Below are 15,125 nucleotides of genomic sequence, written 5' to 3'. Positions count from 1 at the left end.
TGAGGATGTGGGCCAGATTTTGCTTTGCTTTTTATTATAATTAAAGTTTTTGGCTTACACAGCTAGCCAGTCTTTTTATGTCACCCAAATTCAAGAAGAATCTAATGGTTCTCAAAGAGAAGCTTGCACAGTGGAAAGAATACTTACTGCTAGGATCCAGGAAATGTGCATTTAATTTCTGTCCCTGTGAAGTCAACCGGGTGACCCTGGACAAATCATTTTACTTCTATGGCCCTTAGTTTCTACACAAGCAAAATGAATAGTCTATATATGATGCTTCCTAAGGTCTCTTTCTGATGCAAAAAGGCTATGAACCCAAGTTCTCAGCTATAGGGTTTTGAAGCCAAAGGTGAGAATCTTAAAGAGATGGGCAATTTGTACATCTTCTTTGCCTAGCAGGTAGACTGTCATGATCTTTATCAACTGCAGTCTCAGTTTGGCCTTTGGTACTATAAACACTCTACTAACTTGGGATGGCAGAACTGAGAAACCACAAAAAGTACTGGCTAACATTGATAGTGTCTGCTACCAAGAAAGCTAAAGCTGATGGATCACTTGAGCACAGGAGTTCTGAGCTGCAGTAGGGCTGAAGCTGAATGGTGTCTATGCTAGGTCTCCTACCAATATGGTGAACACCCCAGGAGCAGCAGGAGGCTCTCAAGCCATCTAAGGAGGGTGAACTGGCCAGAGTTAGAAATGGAACAGATCAAAGTTTCTGTGTTGATCCGTAGTGGGCTAAGGTCTACAAGTGGCTGATGCTCTTAGAACCCAAGACAGAGAAACCTAGTTTCTGAGAGAGACAGACAGACAGAGACAGAGAGAAAAAGACAGAGACAGAGATTGAGATTTAAGGCTTGTAAAGTGATATGTATATGTGTATGCACACACACATTGTATATACATATATACATGTGCATTTTATATACATATACACATACATTTTCTATATGTATATACACGCATAACATTTTATTTGATCCTCACAACTCTGTGGGGCAGGTTATTATAATTCTATTATTATATATTATTCCCATTTTTCAGATGAGGAACCTGAGGCAGGCAGAGGTTAAATGAGTTGCCCAGGGATATACAGTTCGTAAGTATCTGAGGCAGGATTTAAACTCCCAGTCTGCTCAGTTAGAGGTTCCTCCACCTTGCAGAGTAACATTCATCCTATCACTTCCCCACTGTATTTAATCACCCTTAGTTTCTTCATATTCTTTAATATTATGAATACAAGATGAATTTATAAGCATATATCACAGATGGACCTACAAATGTCTACTTTGCAATTAAATGTAGCTCAACAATTTAACTAAAGCATCTTTTTTTCTCAGAAAGTAAGATGGATCTTATGGGGTTCAGTGGTTGAAAAAGATACACTTGATCTTAAGTGTTATTCTGGGGATTCATCTGTGTGGCATGGTTAATTATAAAATTTCTTTCTCTACCTGAGTCTTCTTCACTTCTATTTCCAGAGGTATAATAAAACATCAGTCATGTTTATGTGGGGTACCTGGGGGGCAAGTGTTTAAGATATTGTATGCTCTCTTTCTCTTCCCTCTGTCATGTAGGGTGGTACAACCGCTTGTACATTAACTTCACTTTACGACGTCACATCTTCTTTTTCTTGCTCCAAACCTATTTCCCTGCTACTTTGATGGTCATGCTATCCTGGGTGTCCTTCTGGATTGATCGTAGAGCTGTGCCTGCCAGAGTTCCTTTAGGTAAGGATATCTCAACTACAATCCAGATTAAACAATATAAGTAATCGTTTTAGGATTGTTTTAACCCTTAAAAAGCTTCCCCAAACAAATGTTTGTAGGAGCTCTCTTTGAGGTGGCAAAGAGCTAGAAATCATGGGGATGCCCATCAAATGGAGAATGGCTGAGCAAGTCATGGAATATGATTATGATGGAATACTATTGTGAAATAAAGAGCTCTATGATCTTAGAAAAACATGGATAGACTTGTGTGAAATAATGAAGACTGAAATGATCAGGCCCAAGAGAAAATGTACACAGTAACTGTAATATTGTTTTAAGAATGATTTCGAGGAAATAAGTCATTTTGACTATTACAAACACTCAGATTAACTACAGAGGACCCAAGAAGGAAGATGTTATCTGAATCCAGAGAAAAAACTGATACATAGAAGTGTGCATAGACTAGTTTTACATACCCGTACTTCTTTATGTCTAATGGTAGCTATCTATAGGGCGGGAGGAAAAGGGGGAAAAAAAGTGGGAAAAAAACTAAACTTTTTCCTAATGGGTGGTCTGGGAAGGAGAGAAAATAGATTTGGTATTTTTTAATGGGGGATGAAACAGCTGTGGAATATTATATGCACTTTTAGATGGGGTCACTATATTACTGCTGTTGCTGTTGAGTTGTTTCAGTCATATCGTACTTTATGTTATAAGTTTTACTTAATTGTTTTATTTTGTTAAAATAGATATCTCAGGGAGAGAGGATAATCTGTAAATGTAATGTAAAAACAAAAGTACATTCAGTAAAACTTTGGAGGGAAAAAGAACGAGGGACCTGATGATTTTTGATAACTATTTCAATATAATTGGTTTCCTTTATAATTCTATAGATTTTATTTTATACATCATATGATTGTATAAAAATCATTAACCCTCTCTATGCCTCCATTTCATATCCTCTTAAGTAAGGGACAATGTTATCTTATTACCTACATTCATGTAATAGCCACTCATTATAAAAAAGAGTCTGTCTTAGTACTATTTACATGGAAGGTGGGGATAGGACCTTTGGCCTGCCATCCAGTAACAATTTATACTTCAAGACCCCTTGTAACTATCCACCCTAAAAAAACCAAAACCCAAATGTACAGGCATAGGTGCATTGGTGGTAGTGGGCACACCACCAAGACAAATAACAATCCTGATAGAGAGACCTCTAAGGATTACCCCACTTCCTCTTGATTCCATATTTGCCAAGCAGATGTTCTCATCTTAATTTAATGAATTTTAAAATTAATTTCACTTCCAGATGAATTTTCACTGGGGATTTGTTGCCTGTAGCTTGAACTGATACAATACAAACAAATCAGTATTTCTGGTTTACAAATCCATTTCCTTTCTGTCTGGCTCTCATGACTTCCTTGGTAGAAGCTAGGGCTGAATTCCTAGATCCACAGTGCTGCCTAAGCCATCTCTGGAGTAGAGGTGACAGCTTCAAGTTAAAGGATTGGGGGTCAGGTGGCAGCAGCAGCAGCAACAAAGAGTCAAACAACGAACATTCAAGAGAACAATGATATCTTTGGTGCTAAAGGACAGAACAGCAAAATTTTAAAGTCAACTATTATTTAGGTCCATGTTTTCATTCTACATACCAAAACTGTGAGCTGACAGGAACATACATCCAGGGAATGTGGCTTGTGGAGTCATTTGCTTTGACGGAGGGATATTTATGGAAATAACTATTTGTGAAGTCCAGTAGAAGTCATTATAGAGTTAGTGTGGATAACAAGCACTTTTCTTTCCATACTTCCTGTCTTCTTGGTGGCCCAATGGACAGAGCACTGGGTCTGGAGGCAGGAAGACTTAATTAAAATCCGGTCTTAGATATTTACTAGCTGTGTGACCCTAGGCAAGTCACTTCACTCTGTTTGCTTCAATTTCCTCATCGATAAAATGAGCTGGAGAAGGAAATAGCAAACCACTCCAGTATCTTTGCCAAGAAAACCCCAAATGGAGGTATGAAAAGTCACAGGTGATTGAAGCTACTGAACAAACAAGGCTGGCAGTCCAGGCCTTGCAGAAAAGGATATTATTACATTTATAAAGTACCTTAAAATTTAGAATCATAGGTTTAGAGTTGGAATGAACCTTAGAGGTCATCTAATCCAGCCTCTTAATTTTATAAATAAAGTCCAGAGAGTTTGGGCAGCATAGTGGATAGAGCACTACCTCTAGAATCAGGAAGACATGAGTTCAAATGTAACCTCAGATACTTACAGGGTAACCCTAGGAAAATCGCAATCTATCACAGCCTTGGTTTCCTCATCTATAAAAGGGGGAAATAAGAGCACCTACCTCTCAGGTATGTTATGAGATCAAATGACATAATATTTGTAAAGCACTTTGTGAACCTTAACATGCTATATAAACACTAGCTATTATTGAGTGACTTGCTGAAGGTCATATGGGTAGAGAATTGCAAAGGAGGATTTAAACCCAGGTCTTCTGACTCCAAATCCAGAGCTCTTTCCACCATGATGTCTCTGCTCAGCAGCTACAACTACTTTCTCACAAATAAATTCACTGGTTTCAAAATTCCTGGAATTCTTTACTGAGTAGAAACTTAAGACAGATGAGACGCAGCAAAGAACTAATGAAACCTCTGACAATGCAAACTAAACTTTCCTTGGTTAAAATATAAAGTCTTAAAGTACAATGGTATGTTTCTAGGTATCACTACTGTCCTCACTATGTCTACCATCATCACTGGTGTTAATGCCTCCATGCCCCGAGTCTCCTACATCAAGGCTGTGGACATCTACCTGTGGGTCAGTTTTGTGTTTGTGTTCCTCTCCGTGTTGGAGTACGCAGCAGTGAACTACCTGACCACCGTACAGGAGCGGAAGGAGAGGGAACTTCGAGACAAGGTGATGTCTTTGTGTAAGCTTTGAGCTTGTGATTGGCAATCAGATCTCACATTTTCTCTTAAACTTTGGTCCAGTGGTTTTCAAAGTGTGATCTAAGGACCCCAAGGTCCCCAACAACCTTTTCAAGGTAACTATTTTCATCATAATACTAAGATGCTATTTGCCTACTAAAATACTCTCCCTTTTCCAACTACATATCTGCATGAGGCTGAATTTTCTTCATGTACTTCCACCAAAACAACCTATCACAACAGATTGAATGCAATAGATATGAGAATCTAGTTGTTGATTGAGTTGGATATTAAAGACATTTGCAAAAATATATTTAAAATACCATCATTCTCACTAATTTATTTTTGTTTTGGAAAATAATTTCATAAAAAAGTTATTTATGTTAACATGTAATGAATTTATTATTGTTACTTTAAAATAAATGATTATTCTTTAAAATATCAGTTTTAGTGTCTAACATGGTAAAAATATGTATGTGAGTATATATTATATACATATACATAGATATACATACACACACATATATATATATCCCACATAAACATAAGTTCTTTGGGATGCTTAAGAATTTTTTGGAGTGTAAAGGGGAGTCTGAGACCAAAAAGTTTGAGGACTGCTGCTTTGGCCTGTTTAGTACAGTGGGACAATATGACATGGTGCAAAAAACATTGCATCTGGAAAGAATGAAAGAATGTAGCTTCACATCCTGGCTCTGTGTCTTACTGTCTGTGTATCTTTGGACAAGTTACTTAACCTGGGCCTCTGTTTCCTAATCTAAAAATGTTGGGGGAGTAGGGGATTGGACTACGTGATCTTTAAGGCCCCCTCCATATTTAGGATCCTTTGATCCTTTCTGGGTAAGTCAAAATCTGTAAAAAGAGTAATAGTTAATATATAGAAAGGGTGTCCCAAAGGTCTTCGTGGAGTTTTATACTATCAAAATTTTAAGCTATTAATACGTCAAAAAGACCTTTGGGACACCCTATGTAGCCCTCTAAAGTTTCAAAATGCTTTGCACACATTGTTTTTATTTGATCTACACATACGTTTCCCATTTTTCCCCTGCTGGATTGCCCAATCTGCCAATGTATCTCCTTTGGTTACTACAAATTGCATTTCAAAGTCTGTCTCCTACAGAAAGCTTTCTCTAATGCAGGAGTGGGGAATCTGTGGCCTTGAGGCCACACGTAGCCCTTTGGGTTCTCAAATGTGGCCCTTTTACTGAATCCAAACTTCACAGAACAAGAGAATTCACAGGGATTTGTTCTCTGAAGCTGGGATTCAAAGGGTCACACTTGAGGACCTAGAGGGCCACAGGTTCCCTGCCCCCAAGTAGCTGCTTAGTAATACAAATCCATGTCTCCTCCTCTACTATATTCTTGCAATTGTTGTATTTTTTGATATACATTTGTTGTTTCCTGTATCCTATTATAATCTCTTTGAGAGTAGGAGTTATACCTAATCTTTAATGTGTCCTCTCAAGCACTTGAAATGATGGGTACTATACTTCACAAAATATAGTTACGTGTCATTTTTGCTCCTAATTTTTTTTTTTAATTAAAAAGAATTACAAAGAATTTGGAATTGCTGCCCTTGGGGTATGGCATCAGTATTTCAAAGGAAGTACTGTTATCCCTTTCACATTCAGGTTAAGGGTGTGGTACCCCTGTGATCTGGAAAATCTTCGCAAAATTTTTTGGCCCTCCCTTCATACCAGAGATGTCTGAATTATGATGGCACTAAAAGATAAAACATGTTGATATTATACAATACCATGAATATATTTTATATATTTCTGAGTTTCTAAACTTTGTGTCATCTGCTGTCCTTCCTGTGTTTGTGGCTTTCACAAAATGCCCCCAAAATTCTCATTTAATTTTTTTATGCCAACTCATACGATGGGGAAAATCATGATGTAGAAGGGAAAATTGTACTAGGACATCCTAGATGTTCACAACAAGGCCTGTGTCACCGTCAATATTGGCATGGTGATATCTGTCTACCACCTTATGTTTTTCCCTCATGAATCAGTTGATAAAGCAATGTTAAAGGTTGGGGAATATTATCATGGCTGTAGTAGGCACCATGTTTGAGATCACTTCCTGTGCCACTGCTCAGTTCCAAAAGTAACCTAGTTTATTCAGAGTGCCACCCTGCCTATTAAAGATGGTTAAACCAAACATTTGGCAGATGGTTAGTGGGTCCTGACTCTGAGTCAACAATGGCTTTCCTTATCCTAATCTGGTGTTAAATAATGTAACAAATCCTTTAAGGGGTGGGGTGTGTGTGTGTGTGTGTGTGTGTGTGTGTGTGTGTGTGTGTGTGTGTGTGTGTGTGTGTGTGTGTGTGTGTGTCTGTGTGTATGGTGTGTCTGTGTGTATGTGTGTGTGTGGTGTGTGTTTTAAGGTAGATGAAAATGCAACATTATTTAATTATGGAAGTACTAATTTTGGACTGTCTCTAACAATAGCCACACTGAATTAGTTTTTCCTGTTGGTCTCTTTGCCATGTTCACAGCTTCCCTGTACTTGTGGTATACCTCAGCCCAGGGCCATGATGATGGATAGCAGCTACAGTGATGGAGAGGTGAACGATCTAGGAAATTATGTGTCAGACCAAGGAGATAAGCAAGACCGGATGATGGTACAGCTGGCTTTGGGTTCTGAGAGAAATGCCATTAGGAGGAAAAGCCAGCGTGGTTATGTGAGCATGCGAATTGACACCCATGCCATCGATAAGTACTCCCGGATAATATTCCCAGCTGCATACATCTTATTTAACTTAATATACTGGTCTATTTTCTCATAAATGTTAGTCATTCTCAAAATTTCCCTGCTCTACACAGTAGGTGCTCCAAAAACAATGACATAAAATAAATAATCTAAAAAGAAAATGATGGGAAAATATTTCATTCAATGCTGTGGATAGGATAAAAAGAACTCAGAGCTCACTTCTATTTTCACTCACTTCCTATATGTGGCATTAATGTCATATTAAGTAATCATTAAGTCAAATCACATGTATCAGGCATTGATTGTATGTACACTATACTATTATAATAATACATGTACTCAGTGACATCTGATAATAGTTAACATAATTAGTCTGAAAAAAATTATAGTACTGTGATGTGGGTTTATTTCTTATTTCTGGTCCTACTAAAACTCTTTTTCTGCAATCCATTTTCACTTGGACCCTAGAACTCTACGTCCTTGCTTATTTCTACTAATACTGCTTAATTCAAATAAATATTTTTATATACTTTAAAATAATCTAAAATGCATTGATATGGGACCTAAATACCCCTAAAGCACAATTTTTAACTAAGGTGGGGTCTTCCTCTACCCCACTCCCCCAGACTGAGATATTTAATTGTGGAGTGATTAAAGAATGACCAAAATTTAAAGAATTATAATAGAATATAACTTGGGACAAAAGCTTTTCTGGACATGACTTAATTTGTCCCTGAGGGTTCAGAAAGCACTTGAGAATTAGCATTTAGGTGGCTCAGTGGATACAGCACTGGACCGGTAGTCAGGAAAACCTGAGTTTGAATCTAGCCTCAGATATGTGTGACCCTGGGCAAGTCATTTAACCTCTATTTGCCTCAGTTTCCTCATCTGTAAATAGAGGATAATAATAGCACCTGTCTCCCAGTGTAGTTGTGAAGGTCAAATGAGATATTTGTAAAATGTTTAGCACAGTGCCTGGCACATTTTGTAGTTCTGTTCAGTCTATTTGTGACCCTATTTGGGCTTTCCTTGGCAAAGATACTGGAATGGTTTGCTATTTCCTTCTCTAGCTCATTTTATTTATAAATGAAGTAAGCTATCCACTGCGCCACCTAGTGCCCGCCTGACACATAGTAAGCACCATATAAACATTAACTATTAACTTCACATCATTAAACCTGGAGATACATGGACAGATGACAATTATCAAAATGTTTTGGTGAACTGAACGTCAGATGAACCAGATTTTGCTCTAGTTGTTTGGTTTCTTCAGGAGTAAAGAATGTTCCATTCATAGAATGTTCTATCTGTATCTACCTCTACATGTGGAATGTGGCAGTTATAGCCAGGCAACTGGTAGCTTTTCATATAAAAAGAAATTTCCTGGTGCAGCACTGCCCATAGCTTTCCAGAGTTATATTGGTCACCATCCTGATTTTGTCCTGAACTTAAATTTCACTTTCTTTTCATGTTGTTTTTATTTTGGATACACATATCCAGGTTCTACCAAGCCCACAGGCTGAAGTGTTATTGAAGGCAGAGTACACTGGAATCAAACTTAAGAATCAGTCTCCACTTTTACTTAAGTATACCTGAAATCAAGTAAGAGGCAGGGTGCTGATAAAATGCTAAATCTCTTCCTGGATCACATATGTATACATATAATCACAAAAAATGCATTAAATGTAGATCATTTATATACTTGGGCCCATAAAACAAAAAGACTAGATAACAGTAACTACTGTGTTTTATTTGGCAGACGATAACGCTTCAATAGTCTCTCTTGGCTGAGTCCTGAAAGTAGAAAAGGATAAAATTCATTCTTCATCCAAAAAAAAAATGCTTCTCAGTTTTCGTAACCCACAAGAATAACATTCACGTTTTTTGTTGTTTCTGAAGTTTGTGTTTATTTTAAGGAAAGTAGCTGCTGTTGATTAACTGAACTGTCAAAGGACAAGCTTGGCTTTTATCCTTAGATTGAGAAAGGGAACAGAATAAGAATACAAGCTTTCAACAGAGGAGCATGGACACAGTTTCATCTCCCTTATGAAGCATTTTTTGAGCTACTCGTAACCTAGTTACTCACTAAGAATTGTCACCCTAAAACTTTATTTTTCTACCTCACCTCCGTTTAAAAATTTAGCATTGTGTGTTTGTATTACCATGACTTCAATCTAACTTCAAACTGGGATGACACCTTGTTACTTTAAAAATTCACTGCTGGGGGGAGGAGCCAAGATGGCGGAGTAGAGGGATACACATATGCTAGCTCTGAACCCACAGCCCATAGAGTACCTGTAGGGAAGAACTCCCAACAAGTTCTGGAGCAGCAGAAGCCACAGAACAACGGAATGGAGGAGATTTCTGTTCCAGAGAGCCCTGAAGGACCAATGTGAAAGGTCCATCGCACCCCAGACCCGGAGCAGAGCCCAGCCCTGCCTTGGCCAGGAGGCACCGAGAGGAGCGAATCCGAGCAGGCTTCAGGGACAGAATCTCCAGTGGCCGCACAGGTCCCTCTACCCCACAGGCGCAAAGGTCAGTGAGAGAGTCTTTTTGGCTTGCTGAGAGGGGAGCGGGGTGTCCCCATAACTCAGGACCCCTCGGGAGGCGGCAGCGAGGCAGCAGCAGACAGGGGCTCCCAAAGCAGGCAGGAGCTCGGATCCATTGTTGAAGGTCTCTGCATAAACCCCCTGAGGGAACTGAGCCCCATGTGGTGGCCCTGGCCCCACCTGAGCAGCTGAACTTAATCTCACACTGATTAGCAGCCCTGCCCCCACCAAAACCCTAAGGCTGGGAAGCAGCATTTGAATCTCAGACCCCAAGTGCTAGCTGGGCCCATCTGGTGGCATGGTAGGTATGGAGAGGACACTCAGAAGTCAAGTAACTGGCTGGGAAAATACCCAGAAAAGGGGGAAAAAAAAAATAAGACCACAGAAGGTTACTTTCTTGGTGAACAGATATCTTCTCCCTTCCTTTTGGATGAGGAAGAATAATACTTACCAACAGGAAAAGACATAGAAATCAAGGCTACTGTATCCTGAACAACATCCAAAATAAATATTCAATAGGCTCAGGCCATGGAAGAGCTCAAAAAGGATTTTGAAAATCAAGTTAGAGAGGTGGAGGAAAAACTGGGAAGAGAAATGAGAGAGATGCAAGAAAAGTATGAAAAGCAGGTCAACACCTTGCTAAAGGAGACCCAAAAAAATGCTGAAGAAAATAACACCTTGAAAAATAGGCTAACTCAATTGGCAAAAGAGGTTCAAAAAGCCAATGAGGAGAAGAATGCTTTCAAAAGCATAATTAGCCAAATGGAAAAGGAGATTCAAAAGCTCACTGAAGAAAATAGTTCTTTCAAAATTAGAATGGAACAGATGGAGGCTAATGACTTTATGAGAAAGCAAGAAATCACAAAACAAAACCAAAAGAATGAAAAATGGAAGATAATGTGAAATATCTCATTGGAAAAACAACTGACCTGGAAAACAGATCCAGGAGAGACAATTTAAAAATTATGGGACTACCAGAAAGCCATGATCAAAAAAAGAGCCTAGACATCATCTTTCATGAAATTATCAAGGAAAACTGCCCTGAGATTCTAGAACCAGAGGGCAAAATAAGTATTCAAGGAATTCACTGATCACTGCCAGAAAGAGATCCAAAAAGAGAAACTCCTAGGACATTGTGGCCAAATTCCAGAGTTCCCAGGTCAAGGAGAAAATATTGCAAGCAGCTAGAAAGCAACAATTCAAGTATCGTGGAAATACAATCAGGATAACACAAGATCTAGCATCTTCTACATTAAGGGATCGAAGGGCGTGGAATATCATATTCCAGAAATCAAAGAAACTAGGACTAAAACCAAGAATCACCTACCCAGCAAAACTGAGTATAATACTTCAGGGGAAAAAATGGTCTTTCAATGAAATAGAGGACTTTCAAGCATTCTTGATGAAAAGATCAGAGCTGAAAAGAAAATTTGACTTTCAAACACAAGAATCAAGAGAAGCATGAAAAGGTAAACAGCAAAGAGAAGTCATAAGGGACTTTACTGAAGTTGAACTGTTTACATTCCTACATGGAAAGACAATATTTGTAACTCTTGAAACTCTTTAGTATCTGGGTAGTTGGTGGGATTACATACACGCACGCATGCACACACACGTACACACACACACAGAGCACAGAGTGAATTGAATAGGATGGGATCATATCTTTAAAAAAATGAAATTAAGCAGTGAGAGAGAAATATATGGGAGGAGAAAGGGAGAAATGGAATGGAGCAAATTATCTCTCATAAAAGAGGCAGGCAAAAGACTTTGTAGTGGAGGGAAAAAGAGGGTAAGTGAGAGAAAAACATGAAGTTTACTCTCATCACATTCGACTAAAGGAAGGAATAACATGCACACTCATTTTGGTATGAAAACCTATCTTACAATACAGGAAAGTGGAGGAGAAGGGGATAAGTGGGAGGGGGGGGGATGATGGAAGGGAGGGCAATGGGAGGAGGGAGCAATTTGAAGTCAACACTCTTGGGGACAGACAGGATCAAAAGAGAGAATAGAAGCAATGGGGGGGGCAGGATAGGATGGAAGGAAATATAGTTAGTCTTACACAACACGACTATCATGCAAGTCATTTCAAAATTACACAGATATGGCCTATATTGAATTGCTTGCCTCCCCAAAGGGAATGGGTGGGGAGGGAGGGATGAAGAGAAGTTGGAACTCAAAGTTTTAGGAACAACTGTCGAGTTCTGTTCTTGCTACTAGGAAATAAGAAATACAGGTAATGGGGTATAGAAAGTTATCTGGCCCTACAGGACAAAAGAAAAGATGGGGACAAGGGAAGGGAGGGATGACAGAAGAGACGGCAGATTGGTGATAGGGGCAATCAGAATGCTCGGTGTTTTGGGGTGGGGGGACGGGACAAATGGGGAGAAAATTTGGAACCCAAAATTTTGTGAAAATGAATGTTAAAAGTTAAATAAATAAATTTTTAAAAAATGCACTGCCATTAGAAAGAATAATTTACTTTGAAAATGAAAGAATTTGTTAATGAAAAAAAGTGAAAGAAAAGCATTATTAAATTTTTTTTCTCTCTTTTCTGAAAGCATGTTCTCTGAATGATGGTTTAGAAACAAGCCATCATATGCCATTGAAATCTAAAATCGATATAAACTGCATTTCCTATCACAATATATACATGTACTTACCTTTTGTATTCATTTGTTTGGAGTACCATTACAAAGAACAACACCCTAATGAAAAGAAAGGCATCTGGTATGATAAATATTTACCTGAAAAGTAATACACTTTTGAATATACCTCACCCATTTAACTACCAAGGCCAGAGAACTATGTCCCCCTCAAAAGGTAGGAGAACCTTTAATGATTTTTATTCTACTTTGTTAGCCTTATGTAGACTGACTAGTTATTGTAGGGTAATAGATTCACATTTTTGCAAGAATTCCCTTCCACATGGTCCTGTGCAAAAATGTTATCATCGAGAGTTTATACATTGAGACAGGACAATAATTCTAAAAATACAAAATTTTCCTGTCAAGCACATTAAAACAACTCATACACTTTAACACTTTTTTATTTCATTAGAATTTTATTTAAAATTTCCAAAATTAGTAGAAATACACAATAAGGATTTATCATTGTTAAAATACAAAAAAAGATTGTCAAAAATTAACATTCTTTTTGTGGATTGTATATAAATACCATGGCTTGAATTCGTTGTTATATTCTGAGGAACATGGAAATACCATAATGATTAATGATTCATATCCATCTTGTTTTGTACAAATAAATGCTACAGAAATAAGAAGGGGTGAGGAGAGAAGCAGTTCCAATTGTTGAAGCAACACAAACACACTTTGCATTACAGGTTCCGCACAGAGCCATAGGACTTGCTTTCAATCAATAATCCCACCACGTATCTTTGTTATTTTTTTGTGTTTCTCCAAAAAGAACTTGAGTCTGCAATTATATTAGGTCTAAATAATTCAAGCTAACTCAAAATTCATGCTAAATAAAAGTTTACATATGTAATTCCTTGAAAAAAAGAACATTAAGCAAATAATAAAGAAAATAATGTACAAAATCATGCTTAACTAACAAACTACTGTGGAAAAAGTTTCAGCCTGTCATACTTTGTACATAGACTTGCAATAAATGTTTACTGAATTGACTTAAGTGTAGCTAATTAAAGGAATTCTACTCACTGAAATGGAATTACCCAGTTTCTGAAATTGGGGGAAGAGGGCAGTTAATAAAACTGAATTTCTTTTTAAATTATGTAATTCAAAATTTATCACTAATTCACCTAATTTTCCCCCTACAATTTTACTGTTACTCACATAGGATGAAAATTAACTGTTAAGAATTTTTCTTCACCCACTCACCCTAGAGATAGTACTCCATATATAAGCTACTATTTCTCTTTCCCAAGAAGTCTACATTGCTATAACCACAAAATTTGTCATCAGAACCTAATAATTTCCCTTGTAATCTCCAAGGTTATTTCAGTCCCTTGGGTTAAAAAGAAGGAAGTTACAAAAGATGGAATTGCAAAAAGCCAAATTAGGCTTGATGTTAGGGAAAACTACCTAACAGAGCAGTCCAAAAGTGGAATGGGCTGCCTTCCCTTAGAAGTTTTTAAGAAAATGCTACACAACCACCCCTTGGGAATATTAAAAGGAGGATCCTTCTCATGTGTATACTTGCACTAGATGACAACTTGCAGTCCTTTTAAAATCCAATTCTGAGATTCTATTTCTTTTTTCAGTAAGTACCTACCAAACACCCATGCACAGGCCCTGTGATATAGAGACAAAAATGAGTAACTCACAGTCCTGGCTTCAAAGAGCTTACAGGCTAATAAGAGAGGGAATATATTTGCAAAATTCTTTTATATATATTATTTTTCGATCCTCTGGCACAACAGTAATTTTCATCTACCACTTTACAGATGAAGAAGCTAAGTGACTTGTGGCTTTGGCAACAAAGCTGTTGTTAGAGGGAGGACATAAACATAGTAACGTGAAGTCGTTAGAGCATATAAAATAGGGCACGTAAGAAATGTCCTCTAAATTTATTAGGAATAAGATTCTTCTTCAAGTCATGTCACTGTTCAAACTAATCTTAAAAAGGTACTTAATTTTCCCTCTTCAAAGAAAAAAAATGCATATACTATATACCCAAAAAGCCAAAGGAAAAATAAAAGATCAGCACACCAAAAATAAATAGATCCTCCATTTCCCCTCCCTACTCACTCTTGCCTAAAAATGATACTCATAGATTATTTAATTTTTACTTTTCTCTGTCTTCAAAAATGGCAAACCATGAAAATAAAGACTACCTATCAACCAGGAAGAACAAGGTTGAAGACTGGTTTGAAAAATCCAAAGATTCTGGCCTCAGTCCCTTAGAATGAAGGTCACTAAGGAACTGTGGCACAGGAACCAAATTCCAAAGAGATTAGCTTTCAGCATGGGGAATCCTGCCTGCTAATTTCAAATTAGGTGAGAGAGATGAGTTACAGTCATGTCTATAAACTAGAACACGAAGCTCATGGTAGTATTTGTTACTGCATGGAAAGACAGCATATTTCAGTTCCACATGGGGTTTGGCTCAAGTAATTCATTTGTCATAAGACAAACTTTCTTGGCAAGGAAGGTGGCAGGAGCAAGTCAGAAAGGGAATGAGGTGTTCTGGAATATCATTAGTGCCTGAAGA

The 15,125-nt window shown here is 37.8% G+C and overlaps 1 protein-coding gene across 1 annotated transcript in view; it reads left to right on the top strand.

Annotated features, from left to right (window-relative positions):
- The window catches only part of GABRR1 (gamma-aminobutyric acid type A receptor subunit rho1), a 48,714-nt gene extending 40,803 nt beyond the window's left edge, over window positions 1–7,911 (top strand). The window contains exons 7-9 of the mRNA XM_072642808.1: window positions 1,575–1,727; window positions 4,440–4,636; window positions 7,166–7,911. Coding sequence (XP_072498909.1) covers window positions 1,575–1,727; window positions 4,440–4,636; window positions 7,166–7,456 — 641 coding nt within the window. The 3' untranslated portion in view covers window positions 7,457–7,911. The remainder of the gene's footprint in view (window positions 1–1,574; window positions 1,728–4,439; window positions 4,637–7,165) is intronic.
- The last annotated feature ends 7,214 nt before the right edge of the window (window positions 7,912–15,125 follow it).

The sequence above is a fragment of the Notamacropus eugenii genome, chromosome 2 (genome assembly GCF_028372415.1).
Source record: "Notamacropus eugenii isolate mMacEug1 chromosome 2, mMacEug1.pri_v2, whole genome shotgun sequence".
NCBI lineage: Eukaryota > Metazoa > Chordata > Mammalia > Diprotodontia > Macropodidae > Notamacropus > Notamacropus eugenii.
This window is presented reverse-complemented; position numbering and strand designations above follow the sequence as displayed.